At 46.1% G+C, this 14,788-nt stretch overlaps 1 protein-coding gene across 5 annotated transcripts in view; it reads left to right on the top strand.

The window, feature by feature from the left end:
- LOC147035436 (tyrosine-protein kinase Fyn-like) overlaps positions 1–14,788 on the top strand; it is a 78,575-nt gene that overhangs the window by 32,989 nt on the left and 30,798 nt on the right. For 4 of the 5 annotated variants that reach the window (XM_085898243.1, XM_085898234.1, XM_085898252.1 and 1 more), the window contains 5 exons: positions 10,375–10,474; positions 10,581–10,679; positions 11,294–11,397; positions 12,472–12,621; positions 13,441–13,605. In XM_085898243.1, the coding sequence (XP_085754369.1) occupies positions 10,375–10,474; positions 10,581–10,679; positions 11,294–11,397; positions 12,472–12,621; positions 13,441–13,605 (618 nt within the window). Of the gene's footprint in view, positions 1–10,374; positions 10,475–10,580; positions 10,680–11,293; positions 11,398–12,471; positions 12,622–13,440; positions 13,606–14,110; positions 14,267–14,788 lie in introns of all 5 variants that reach the window. The other variant, XM_085898226.1, reaches the window with a different exon arrangement.

Here is a 14,788-nt window from a genome sequence, read left to right as displayed (position 1 = left end):
ACACACACACACACACACACACACACACACACACACACACACACACACACACACACACACACACACACACACACACACACACACACACACACACACACACACACACACACACCCCAGAAAGAGATGGACCTCGAGGTCTTTATTGCTCCTTCAGCTCAGGAGGGAAGACGAGCTCAGGGAAGAGAACGTGGCTGGCTACCTGGCCGCGTCCGCGTGGCTGGACGACCGCACCTTCCCGGAGCACCAGGCGCCAAAGAACGGACCAGGGCAGCCGAACCCAGAGGAGGCGAGACGAGGTGATCTCCCGTGATGAGTTGGTCGACCGCTTGTTGTAATGCGCCAGACGAGACGCCTCGGATACGTGGGATGCAGTCAGCCGCAGACCCAGACAGAAGAGCGCTCGAGCAAAACGGGACGCAATCATCTTTTTCCATCGTTTTTCGGGGCGGTTTCGCTCCCCCGTCGCCTGCTCCCATTGGGTGGACGGCGTGTCGCGGCTCCGCCTTCTTGAGAAGGACCGCCCCAGCTTTGGTCCGTGCGTCACCCATTGGATGGAAAATGACGCATGCCCTTATTTGGTGCGAAACCAGAACGAAGCACTCCGTGCCCATATTTGGGGCCAAGCCAGAGCGAAACGCTTCGTGACCATATTTGTTGCAAAATCCACACCGCCTAGGGCACGGAATTCCGCACACGCCCGCATGCTGGCGAGCGCGCGAAAAGCGCGGACAAAGCAGAGGGTTGTTGTTGTAAAAATCCTATCTATAAAATAACTTTGGAGCGCACGTACACTTAATTCCCATTAGACATAGAGGAAAGGGAGCTATCTATCCACATTTACTTAACGAAATAACAGAGCTATGGGGACCTGAATGTTGAGTGCTCATGGCTGCCAGATTTGTAACAACACATCGTGGATAACAACACATCCCAGGATACCTGGGATCATTCCAATTGCACTTGGTCTTTTGATTAACAACCAGGTCTAAGGCCTGAGGCTTCCGATCTGTGCCTCTTCATATATTTGCAGCCCATGATGTTACTGGGTTGGAGTCGGGCAAGCTGTCTAGCCAATGGGCATAAAGCAGTGGGGTGGAGTCGGGCAAGCTGTCCAGGCAATGGGTGTAAAGCAGTGGGGTGTAGTCAGGGCAGCTGAACACTGTCCCATGTATAATGTGTGATATATTGTCTAAAAAGGGCATTACTGAAAAATTGACGAATCACCCTGAAACTCCAACTTGTTCTGTAACTTGTCATAATAAAGCCATGCACCAAGTTTCAGTTAAATATGTTGAGGGGTATGGATGGAAAAAAGTCTGAAAAACCACAGGTGGGAAGAAGAAAGCAAGCAAGTAAGGACGGACGGACGGAAGGGCGGATGGAAAGCAAACCTATCATCCCCTCTGGTAAAACCGGCAGTTGACTAATAAAGCAATGTGGTGGTTTGTAACGGTGGTGCACGGGATGACTTCAACAACAATCCATTTTGTGATTTATTTATTTGTTTATTTTTATTGTTTTATGATCGTGAACGTCATTTTTTAGCGTATCTGGAATTGGAATGCCAGATAAGCTGTTGTCATTGTGCACTGTCTGTCCATCCGTCTCCTATTTTGACTTCTCCAGCCAAATCGCTGGGCCGATCCGGCCGAAATTTAGCAGCAACCTTCCGCTTATGGACTGGTAACAGGGATTGCAAAACTCGTTATGGTCACGTGACTATAAGTGGATCAAAATGACAGTCACGTAAATTCCTTCAAAAATCTTCTTCTTCAGACTCACCAGTCAGAATGCTACCAAATTTGGGTTACAACATTAGGCCAAAAAAAAAAAATGTTGCATTGGTGTAACGGGTCACTGAAAAATAGGGTAGGTCGGTCGGGATCTTTTTTTTTTTTTTTCCCTAATAAATCCCTCCCAAGATCTCCCCCGGCTCGAGTACCACCCTTTTTGTCGGCGGGTTCTGTCCGAAACACTTCCGGGTTTTTGCGATCGCGATCGCAATCAACAAGATACTTGAAAACGATAGCAAAACAACAAAAATAGCAATAAAATAGGGTCGGCAAAATTTTTCGATAGCAAAAAAACAAAAAAAAAACGTAGGGTCGGGCGGGTTACACCAATGCAACATTTTTTTTTTTTTTTGGCCTTAGGCCAGGGCCCAGATAAGCTACAAGTCCAGTGGTCCATTTATTTTATTTATTTATTTAAAATTAAAATAACACTGACTGTGATATCGTGTTCTATGAACTCTAGTTGTCATCTGTATCGATGCAATCAGCCATCCGCCTTGACTGGATTCGAAATGCAGCAAAACTTTCTTTTCGGAGGGAAAATATACCAGGTGATTTTGCTGTTGCCTTTCCAGCTATAGTAAGGGGAACAATATGGAATATTAGTCTGAGTACTGCCAGCCAACGGCGTACATTTTGAAATGTGTGTGGGATCTTGCATTATTTTGAGCAGAATAAATGACTGTCGTATCCTGGGGATTATACTGAACAATGCACCACACTTCCTGCGAACCACCACCATGACCTATTCCTTAAGAAATTGAACCCTGACTTGCAAACCCAAAGGTGAGTGCATTACCTCCAAGTAACCCTGTCGGTCTCTGCCCAGATGGATGCAAGTTATCTTTTGTCAAGTGCTAAGACGTCTGCGCTGTCTCGGTGGGAAATGACTGTCCGACGTCTACCCAGTTTCTTGTACGAAGCATTTTATGTGACGCAACCTTTTCCAGGTATGCAACAACCCCCAAAATTTCACGTGCCTTCTGTCGTACATCGTGTGGAAATCTGTGGACGTGATCTGCCGTGTGTATGACGTGCCTTTGGACACTGGGTAAATGCCATCAGTGCCATCGACCGATGAATGGGTAAAGTTGGACAACTGGAGCTTCGCCGCATGACTGTTCATGGAAAGGAAGAGACTTTGTAAAAAAAAAAAAAAAATGCTCACGTTGTACACAAATCTCAAGAGAAATGTTCATTGCAACGTGTTGGCCAGTGTATACCCACTGTTCGTATTTTAGATAGTATCGAGGGAAGAGACCACTCCCGAACCCTCAACATGGTGCTGGGTACTTTGTGTATATATGTATGACATCTTGCTTATTGATACAGCGATTTTACAAACGACTTGTATCAAAAAGACGGACCAATCGTGTCTTGAGCTTTGTCTGTTTGCCCGTGTCGAGTTTGCGTCACGCCAAGTGACACGTCCACGCTTGCGAAGTTTTTCTTCAAATGCCACAACTGCTGTTGAACGGCAGTTTATTGTACTATCAAAATGCTACCATCAGGCATGGGCTTCTGTTTGTCGGGACCACCTCCCCCCCCCCCCTCTGGGAATCTTAAATGCCTTTTGGCTGCCGACCGTCTGGTACCACACGGTCGATCCCCGATCGCCACCTGCCCCTGCTTTCGGTACCTCACTGCCCATGCTCGAGCTGTTCTATGGGTACCTGATCCGATCTCCTCGATGATACCTGCTGCCTGTTTTGGAGGAATTCCTGCAGTCAGTCCACAGAACCATCTGAGTCGCAGGAATCTTGGTTTGGTTCTTCAGTTTCAGGTGTGGATAAAATGATCCACTCCCATGCGGTTTTCTGGTGTCGTCCTTGGAGTTCTGCCCCTTTTACCGGACCCCTCCACTTGCCTTTGCATGGCCTCGTTCTGATTTTCTTTCTTGATTGACTCGGTGTCGGGAAATGTTTTTTTTCCAATTCCTGTGGGCAATAAGTCTCTCTCTTCCATGTCTACGACTCCTTGGGAATTTCTAAATGGGAAAAGAGGATAATCGATTAAAACTTTTCGATTCATGCCTAAGAATCGTGTTTCTTTTGGCAAGTCGACGCTGGTTCAAGCCTGAACTCCACTCCACGTGAAGTTTTGATCTCTCGTGCACGGGCCGAGCCCATCTTTTCCCGAGCCCAGTGAGTGTTCTTGATCAACACAGAGGACCCGCCATCAATCATTCTCGAGCCAGTCCTTCACTCCGCTGCTCAGGCGCACTTGCTCGTCCCTCAGCCATTTCCCGCAGCCTCTCCTTGAGCATGCGGCGATTACTCCAACATCCACATGTTACTCTTTGCCTAAGAGGACCAAACTGCATGTAATGCATTTTTCATCACAAGCATCCTGAGTTGCGCTCATTTTCCATTAGATTTGGCTGCGCATCAGGCTGAATTGGTGTACTTGGAAGTGCATGATGCGGCGGATGAAACGCTATCGATCTTTCCTCAGTGAGGAGACCGTGTGGCCCGTGGCTTACTCTGCCATGCGTTTTCCTTCCCTTGTTGTTTCTTCGTCTAGCTGATGGAGCAGGAGGTGGAGGAGGAGATTGGGACCATACTCTGTGCAGAGCGTTGGTGTTGCTTAACCAGTCTCCTTGGCTATTGGGCACAATCCTGGACTCCGACACAGTACACCAGCATGCTGGCACTCATTTTGTCGACCTCGGAAAGATGACAAGCAGAGTCAACCCCACCTGGTATTAATTCAACAGCTGAGCGGGATTTGAACTCAAGACCCTCGATCCAAAGCCCGCCACCCTAAAAAACACCAGGCTTGTCAAGCAGATGGGACAGATAGTTTTGTCCTCCGCGGCGACGTCTCCATACCTCGGTTTTGCACAATGACGGCAAGTGTAAAGGAGAACAGTATTGTGTTTGACTCATGGCCTGTTGAGGAAGTTTTACGTTTGCCTCTGTCCATGAGTTAATTTCTGTTACCAAGCGCGTGTACCTCTCCACACACTGAAAGCATAATTCTGCCAAGCAAACCCTTTTTACCTCTGCCACTGAAAGTGGAAGGAGGTTATGTTTTCAAACTTTTCTGTTTGTGTGTTTGTGTGTCTGTGTGCAGAATATCTCAAAAAGTTGTCGACGAATTCGGATGAAACTTGGTGGACAGGTTGGGTGTGTGACGAGGACGAACTGATTGGCTTTTGGTGAAGATCTGGATCCGGATCCGACTATGAGAATTTTTAAGTGTTTCTTGACCATTGAGAGATGGGGCCAAAAACAAATAGCACGATATTTCAAAAATGTATTAATTGGTCCCGATATGTTCTCGTGGATCAGGCATTACGTGCCGGAGGTATGCGCTCTTCCGAGTGCCCCTCCAGTTACTTCTTTGTTTGTTTCGCTACAAAGCTGTATCTATTGATATATGTATCACGTGGTATTACCCGGGGAGGCCTTAAAGGTAAAAGGCCAAGCTCGGAGTGACCGGGAAATTGTTTGCTCGGACGTTTGTTTTTAGCTCACCTGGAACGTCGTTCTGGGGAGCTTATGGGATGGCACGTCGCCCGTCCTTCCATCCACAAATACTTGCAACTACTTCTCTGAAACTGCAAACACAATTCTGATGAAACTTTATTCCAACCTTCATCACCCGTGATGTACCGGTTTGTTCACGGCATTAAAACAAATCGATAGGTATTTACTTTCTTTTCCATTACATATTTGGTGTGTCATCCATGCCTACCAGTGGTTCCCTGGTTATCTTATCCAGCCGCGACCAGGTGAGCGCCCTGGGGTATTGCCCCTGTGTTTTATTTGAACCCGTGTTGTCCGCCGGTCACGGTCGAGCTACGCGCTCCAATTCAAATAAAAGGATGTTCGGAGTCTCCAGTGAACCTCGATTATGGATAACATGGACATGAGATACCGTTGTAATTCCATACAAATAATAAGAACGTACGTAAGAAGATATGGATCAACTTTCCCACGAATCAAGGACGTTCGGGAAATTATGGACATATTTGTGTGCAATAGACACTGGGCTCAGATCCTCAAGGTTGTCGGTTTGAATCCAGCTGAGGAATGAGGGGATTAATTCTCATCTCGATACAGTCAAGGCAGTCTCACGAGAACTGCTACTTTGTTGCTGGATTTGTGGTCGAAACCCTGCTGACTCATTATTGGCCGACACATTATTGGGATAATTCGCTGGCCCACCTGATATAGTCTACACGTATAAGATCCTAGTCCACTCATTGTGGTTCACTTCATTCCTTTGTTTACCGCAGGTCATTCTCGATGATTGTGGGTCCGACTTCCGCTGTTGCGTTGCATTTTACGGAGGTCAGACACGTGCTCACATGGCTGACCAAGCTACAGTGATCGCCTGAGATGGTTGTGAGCTACCAACTTGTAATAAAGAAAATATGGCACATTCCTGATACTCCTTAGTTTTCTCTGTGTTCTTAGTGTTTTTTTTATTTATTTTATTTGAATAAATTTGACATCTTTCATTCACACCCTGGACGCAGCGACGCGCTGCTCTGGTGCATGCACCCATACCTGACCTGACCCGACCTGACCTGACTACCTTTAAAATTAGTCGTCGTCATCATCAAAACTCCCATAAATGAGGTGTCTTCCATTTCGTGATTATTCTGATTTTTCACGTCGGGTAATGGCCTTGCTACACAACAGTAACCTTTTCAGGCTAAGGTGGTTTACCCTTGAGTAATTTATATTTATAATCTGTCCGAACTTTCTGTCTCTTGTCCTTCACCACTCATCGCTCGGTTTCCTCGAGTACAACCATGCCAGGTTTACATGTCTCTTTCCTTGATATCCCATCCATCTTGAGGTCTTCCAATCCACTGTGATCCATGTTATCCTCTATCTCATAGTCTTTAACACATGTTTGTGTTTTTTTGGGACGGGTGTTTGGCAATTGGCCTTGTCTTGTAATTTGACCAGTGGTGGAATGGTTAGTGCATCTGTTTCGAGTCTGGGAAGTGGGTGGTTCAAACCCTGGCTGAGTCGTACCAAAGACTAAAAATGATACATGCTGCTTCCTTGCTTGACGTTCAGTATTTAAAAGCATGTGAGCACGGATAATCCCCATCATTTTGCATCCATGAGGAGGAAATTCCTCCGAAGGAAATGTCCTGCTGTGTGTGGTGAGAAAGACGGCGCCCATTGTTGTGATGTCACTGGTACCCATAGCGCACTGGGAAGTGTCAGCACTCCCCTCCCCCCCCCCCAAGCTCAGTGGCTGTGTTTGTCTCACCTAACAGTCCTGGGCTGTTGTGCGTGCGTGCGTGCGTGCGTGCGCGTGTGTGTGTGTGCGCGCATGTGTGGCAGCTCAATGACTTTGTCTCCCATTTTCCTTTCCGATATTGAGGATAGTGTGCCTTTTCCATTTCGGGAAGTGTGGGGAAGAAAGAATCTTTGCTCCTTCCCCTCCACAGGGTATGAGACATGCACGCACTGAGCTTGACAATGCTACTGCCTGGTGGATTGCTTGTGAATAACCCGTCACCAGTCCCCAACATTGTTGTTTTTTGGAAATCTGATAGACCGTTCTATGTGTTACTTTTATGATGTTACCATGCGACGAGTTTGCTCAGTAACTTGTTGGTTCACAAGTGCCAGCCAGAGTGACCACTATATTCGTTATGTCTGTGTGTCTGTCTGTCTGTGTATCTGTGTCTGTCTGTCCAGAGCATAACTCTGTGGACTTTGATCTGATCTTGATGAAACTTGGTTATGTGTTCGATATCAATGTCTCGTTGTGTTTTCCTGAATGAGGGCGTGACTACGCCCATTGTGGGCGGAGCCACGGCCAAAAATAGCCGTTTTTAGGGGGTCGTCTGATTAAAAATCTATCTTCTCCTCGGGAATTGACTGAATGGAATGGGTTCTTCGGTATTTGAATAGCAAAATGAATTATCTAAAATTTGTCGTTGTTCGATTTTTCATTTTGGTCTCAAGGTCACAAGGTCAAAAACTTAGAAAATTGCGAATTTTGACATAAAAATCATACGACCGCCCAAACTTTGAGAGCGAGGATGACTATTTTTTATGCATAATCTTGAGGTCATTCCCCACCTAAAGTCTTGAAACCATTTTGCTCTATCTCGAACAACTTGCCTGTGGCGCCCCCTTCAAGTTTGTTTTTACGCTGATTTCTTCAAAGTATGGATATAATCCGAGGAGTGTGAAATGCCATATAGCCTATATGACGTTATATTGTTCCTGGAATGTTCCGGAGGAAGTTTTGCACCAAAGGTCATAATCCTTGACGTTTGACCTTTAAAGTTCACAAAGGTCAAATTTTCAAAGTTGTGGGAATCGAACCGGGTTTTCGACCTTCTTCGACGAACTAACTCCATTAAGCCATAGCACGTATCCTGTTTCCTTATTTTAATGTCCACAACATTGTTTTGGGACCTTTAAATGTTATGCAATGGTCAAATTTTTAAAGTTGTTGAACGAAACCGGGTTTTCGACATTTTACAGCTCATAACCTGTCACTCGTACCACATCATGTTGATCATTTTTATAACTTGGTCCAAAATTATTACCATATCTCATCCTTGACTTCTGAAACAGTCTACATCGTCAAATACCGCTCGTGAACCATCGTCGTCCTCAGACTTGTCGTTCCGGTTATTTCCCTCAAAATGCTGCTGTGCTCGATTGGTGAGATTTCGTCCATCCAGGCCCAGCTTTGTTGGACTTGCATCCCTGTCTTTCTGATTTTCACCGGAAAATATCCGATGTGCACGCCGGCACTCATCTCATCGTGCTAGTTTACCAACGGTGGGCGTCGTTAAGCGACCTCAGGTGAAATCCCGAAAAGGTTCAAAAACACGTGTGCTTCGAGAAAAGCCAAACATGTGGAAGATCGTTTTTGACCACCACCGTACTTCGGGTGTTCAAAGTTGCCCGGGGTGACCTTGTTCATGCCGTAGACCCGTTTGCACGCAATTCTTTCTCGGTCATGGAAATGGAACACCAGCAGATTATTGACGAGGGATCGTACATCTGACGTACCTGTTCACACGACTGAGTGTTCTGACAGTGGTTATCCTGTCACAATGTGCGGTGCCGCTTGTTTTGTGAGACTGGTGCCAGCCAGTGTGTCGGCCCCGTGGCCGGGCCTGGCTGAGGTTACTTCAGCAAACATTTCATTGAAATCTCTTTCTGCTTTTCTAACTTCTGGTGAAAGCCAGGCACTGATGTATGGACATGAGAGATGAGACTGAATGGAGGAAATGGTGTGAACACATGTAAAATATCAACCAAGTAGTTTCTCACAGCAGTTCCGATTCCATCTTTATGCGGCCGAACAGTTTCCATTGTGAATAACCCTGCCGTACGTGCGTCGGCTTGGGTTGGGTGATATGCCCCTAATCCATGTGAGCTCACACGACCCTCGTCTCGCCAGAGACTTGTGGAACTGAGTCTTTTTTTAATGAGGAGCTCGCAACTACGACCACCAATCGCATTTGATAACCTCACCTTGCGAGTCATTTTTTTGCGGAGTCAAACCGCTTCGAGATGCCGGCCGACATTGCGATGGCAGGAAGACGTGGGTAGATAAGACCACCGAGTGTGTGTGTCGTCTGTTGCGAACCGGGGATGGTTGTCCTGTTGTGCTTTTTGACTACTGCCTGTAAATGGGGAAGGTCTGGAGTCGTCGGCAAGTGGTCATTCCCAGCAGCAATAAGCAGCATTATCATCGACCCAGATGGTAAAGGAAGTTTTGCTCCTCAGTTGTTTTTCAATTGTCCAGAGACATACAGACATTTGATTGAGTGTACAGCTTTGTTTTGAGCCTTCTTAGTTTCCTTTACGCAATGCACGGTGGGTGACCATTTGGTTCTTCGTTGGTAAACATTGAAGTGCTGTTGTTTGGTGTCGTGTGAGTGCTCAAACCCCCTCCCACCTTCACTCCTGATCCAATAACATGGCCCAAAATCCCTGTTTGGAGGCACCTGTTTCCTGGCATTGTTTTTTTTTTTTCTTTTTCTTTGTGTTGTTATGAGTTTGTTTTTCTTTGTTCATGTCCGATAGCCTTCCATTTTGCCTTGATTGTGAAAAACAGCGTGACTTTTAGGCTTTTTGTTTGAATTATGAACATTTATTGTGACCACGAGTGATGTGTTGCTCGTTACACTCCCACGTTGTGTTGATCTTGATGCTTGTTCCAATCTAATAAACTAGATCACTTCCATTTGTTTGATTCTTTGGATTTACTTCTGTTTTTTCATTTGTTTGTTTGCTTTGCCTTTTCTGTTTGTTATGCTTGTCCCCCACCCTCGTTGGCCCTTTTTTGTTGCCCACCCCCCCCTTATATATTTGATTGGTATTGTCTGCCCCCTGCTCACTTGTACATTTGTCTGCCCCCCACCCACTTGTACGTTTGTCTGTCCCCCCCACCCACCCCCACATGTACATTTGCTTGTCCCCCTCACCCCCCACTTATAATTTGTTGGTCTCCCCCCACCTCCTTGCTTGTTGGTCACCTCACCCACACACTCATGTGCAGTTTAATGAGATGAGGGACAATGAGAGACAAACTAAACCATGTATTGAGCTCATCACTTCTCCGTCTGTGTTGCCAGGAGGTGTCACACTGTTTGTTGCGCTGTACGATTACAGTGCCCGAACGCAGGATGATCTGAGTTTCAGGAAGGGGGAAAAGTTTCAGATCATCAACAACACGTGAGTATCGTCCAATTATGAGGTATCGTTGGATATAGTGTGTTTATAGATGAGTGCTGAATGACCCCCCCCCACCCCCTTTTCCTCCTCTCCGTTCCCCTTTTAGTGAAGGTGATTGGTGGGAGGCTCGCTCTCTAACCACCAATAACAAGGGATACATACCCAGCAACTACGTGGCACCGGCGGATTCCGTTCAAGCTGAAGAGTAGGTGGCCTCGCTTGTTCCAGCTGTAGAGGGTGTTGTAAATAATATCGCATCCAGGAAGTGACCTCACTGATGTCGGTTGTGCTGTTTGCTCACTTCCTGCTTGTTTTCTGGAACCTGTGTGTCCATTTGTGTTTGTGCACAGCACGCTGGAGTGTCGCCATTCATTTTTGAGGATAATTGTGGACCCGGAGGACAATAATCGTTTAATAGGTGTTCTTAAACTTCAACTATCCTCATTCTCTTTCTTTTTGTGTTACGTTAGCTTGTTATGAGAGAGAGTCAGAGAGACTGAGACTGAGACTGAGACTGACTGCAGGGTGGTAATCAAGCATTTGGCATTGCAAGCTACTTTTGTGCTGGTCTTTGTTTTGCTTGTGGACATCTTGTCATGGGTGTTTTTTTTTATTTTTGGTTTATTTTGATCACCAGTTTAGGCTGTGGCATGTGCTCATTGTCGTCGTTGGGTGGGGGAGACTCTGTTCCGGTGCGTGCGCCTGCTTGTGGGGGGGGATGAGCAGTGGAGTTCACACCTGGCTCGTTGAGGGGCGGGGAAGCTTGACCGTGGCCTGTGTGCTCTGCTTGTTACTCGTGAATGCCTTATCTCTTTGCAGGTGGTATTTTGGCAAGGTGAGCCGTAAAGATGCTGAGCGTCAGCTCCTTTGTCCTGGAAATCCAAGAGGGACCTTCCTCATTCGGGAGAGTGAGACCACCAAAGGTGGATAACCGTTTTGATAAGCTGCTTGAACAACATGTTGCATGTTGGTGGTTGCAATTTTGTTGGAATGAGTCAATTCATGTTTTGTTTTGTTTTTTTTAATTAAACACTTGTTTTGTTGATTTTATTTTTTTAATTGAGATCTGGTGATACCTGTAGGGCATGATGCATCTGTTGCCAAAACTAGAAAGGCACTCGGTAGAACACATACCTCCACCACACAATGCCTGATCCACGAGAACATATCAGACCCAATACATTTTTGAAATATCATCCAAAGTATCGTTTTCTCAATGGTGAAGAATCACTTAAAAAATTAAATAACTCTCACCTCCAGATCCGGATTCAGATCTTCACCAAAATCGAATCGATTCTTCGTGATCACACACCCGCATCCGTCCACAACTTTTTGAGATATCGTGTTGTATATCAGTTTAGCCCCATCTCTCAATGGTGTAGAATCACTTTTTTTAAAAATTGGATCCGGATTCTATTCGTATCGTCACCAAAATCGAATCAATTCTTCCTTGTCACACACTGCAAAATTTTATCCGGATCATATCCCGGATGTCACACACATCCACAAAATTTTATCCGGATCCGTCCACAACTTTTCGAGATATCCTGTACACAGACAAACAGAAAGGGATGAAAACATATCCCTCACATTCGGTGGTGGAGGTAATGATAAAATTTGACACCAAAAATTGTGGGTTTGTTGTGAACATTTGTCCTTTTTGCTTCTGATTGGCAATTGGAAGACTGTTCAGAGCATTTTAAAGATTATATCACCGCAAAAGCAAAGATGCACGATGTTTTAACGGTGCTGATCGAGGAGAGAAAGCAAAGATCGTGTGCTTGTCGGATGACTCACTCCAACCGCCCCCCCCCCCCGCCCCTTCCTCCACACATCCCAGCGTTTCTGCAACTTTTGATCCGTCCTCTCGATGCTAATCGAGTGGTGCATTCATTTTACGAGTAGCATTTTGGTTATGCAATGAATATAACTGTGTATCAAGTGTTCTTGAATGAGGACATACTCCAGAAATCTTACGAATTGCAAACCTGGTCCAGGCGCTTACTCGCTGTCCATCAGAGACTGGGACGAGGTCAAGGGGGACAACGTGAAGCATTACAAGATCCGTAAGCTGGACAGCGGTGGGTATTACATCACCACTCGAGCTCAGTTTGATGCCCTTCAGAAGCTCGTTCAGCATTACTCAGGTGGGTTCGCCGCACGGGGCGGGGCACGTCTCGCTTGCGTGCTTTTTACAATCGAAATGTATCTTTGTGTGAAATGTGTTCTGAGTATGATAAATTGGTGTCAATTTGGTGATCTTATTTGTTTGTTTGTTTGTTTGTTTGTGTGTGTGCATGATTGTCTCTTCTTGTCAAATTGTGGTCCAACTTCCTTCCTTCCTTCCTCTTTCCCCTGAAAGATTACTTTTTAAACCTTTTGATCTTGGTTATGTGTGTGAAGTTCGATGGATTTGTGACTCTTTGATTTCATGTTCAAATGAGCGTGATGCTTTCGTTTTGTACACACTGTGATTAACAATGGTGGTTTCATGCTTCAACATTTATACTGAATGATTGTTACACTTGTTTGTTTTTTTTTTTCAAATCCTGTGTTCCCCTCCCCACCCCTTTCATATATTTTTTGGCCTGTAATGTCTGACATTCATGAACCTATGATTTGAGGACATTAGATCAACCCATTGTAAAACATTTGAGCCTCGGCTCATACCATCATATCCTGTGATGAGAGTACAAGAACATGTCAATCCAAAGTTTTTATTTCTTTGATAAACCTGCACAACGGGCCCACGCCTGGGCACCGGGACTGCGAGCCCGCGCCCTGGCCAACGCGGCGTCGTGAGTCCGCGTCCGAGACTCGTTACTGTATCTTTTTTTACCATCTTGGAAATATATTTCTCTCCACACTCTCCTTCATCTTCTCTTCCCTGTATCCCAACTGCTCTTCGTTCCCTCTCTCTTGCTTCATTCCCCCTTTTGACCCCCCCCCCCACGCTCCCGGAGCAGAGCGTGCTGCAGGCCTGTGCTGTCGTTTAGTGGTTCCCTGCCGTAAGGGAATGCCCAAGCTGGCAGACCTGTCCGTGAAAACCAAAGACATGTGGGAGATTCCCCGCGAGTCACTGCAGCTAATCAAGCGTCTGGGGAATGGGCAGTTTGGGGAAGTCTGGATGGGTACGCACCGTCGTGTTTGCGTGTGACCTCCAAGCCACGATGGTGCCACGCTCCCACCCCTTTCGTGACCTTTTGTGTTTTGCTGCCATTATGAAGGGGTGTTTTTGCACTTTTTTGTTTTTTTGGGGGCCTCGAAACAAAGTTTGCGGTGCAGTTGGCTTGGCACCAACGTTGCTTGGTGGTGGTCATGATGGTGGTGCTGGAATGAGGAGTTTGAACAAGCACAAACGTTCTGGTGGTTGGCTCTGTGTCTTGCCAAATGTACTGGAGAAGGGTCATTTTATTGGACGATGGTGAGATATTTTGGCTCTCCCGTCACATGATTTTTCAAGTGATTCTTCAAATTCCGGTTTACTCCATCACGAGTACCCATCCTTGTGCAAACGTTCGATTCCAGCATTTCCTTTGGTTTTGTATTTTTTTTTTCTCATATCTCCATATTGTTCTTTCCATCTCCCCCCCCCCCTTCCCTCCCCTTTCATTTGCATTCATCCCTTCCCAACAGAGCATGCTGATGGTCTCTGTCATAAACTAACCATGGCTTGCCCTTATGAGCCACCACAAACTCAAGGCTTGGCTAGAGATGCCTGGGAAATTCCTCGTGATTCTTTGAAGTTGCAAAAAAAACTTGGGCAGGGCGCTTTTGCTTGCGTTTGGGCTGGTAAGAAAGAGCATTTGCCCCCTTACCCCCCTCCCTACCCCCAACACCTCACACTTCTCGATACCGCTTGTGGGTGGAAATTCATGTCGATTGTGAGTGAGCGTGAGTGTGCGTGAGCGTGAGTGTGATGACGGGTTCAAATTTGTAAAGTGAACAATTCCCTTTCTGAATTGTAATCTGATTATTACACAAGGGTTAGGGGTGCATCCACAGAAGGGGTGAGTCGTGTCCATGCGTGGGGCAAGCCATCCATCAGTGCTCGAGTGTTTGTTTATTATTATTTTTTCCTTTGCATGCCATGCCTGTAACACGTCTCACCACTCGTGTTTTGCACTTTTGATTGTGACTTGTTTGCGCTTGCTACCATTCATTTGAGCCTTTTAAACAAAGCACATGTTACATAACCCCATCCCATCGTCTAACCAACGCATGCCGATCGCCGCACGCAGCTTGGTCGTTCCGTACACTGCACTAAGCAAGTGCTGGAACAACGTCCGAGCTGCTCATCATTTCTCATATCTG

This window comes from Eptatretus burgeri, chromosome 1, assembly GCF_056783735.1.
Source record: "Eptatretus burgeri isolate ZD-2024b chromosome 1, Ebu_testis_v1, whole genome shotgun sequence".
Taxonomy (NCBI): domain Eukaryota; kingdom Metazoa; phylum Chordata; class Myxini; order Myxiniformes; family Myxinidae; genus Eptatretus; species Eptatretus burgeri.
Note: the sequence above shows the minus strand (reverse complement) of the source record. Positions and strands in the feature narration are given on the sequence as shown.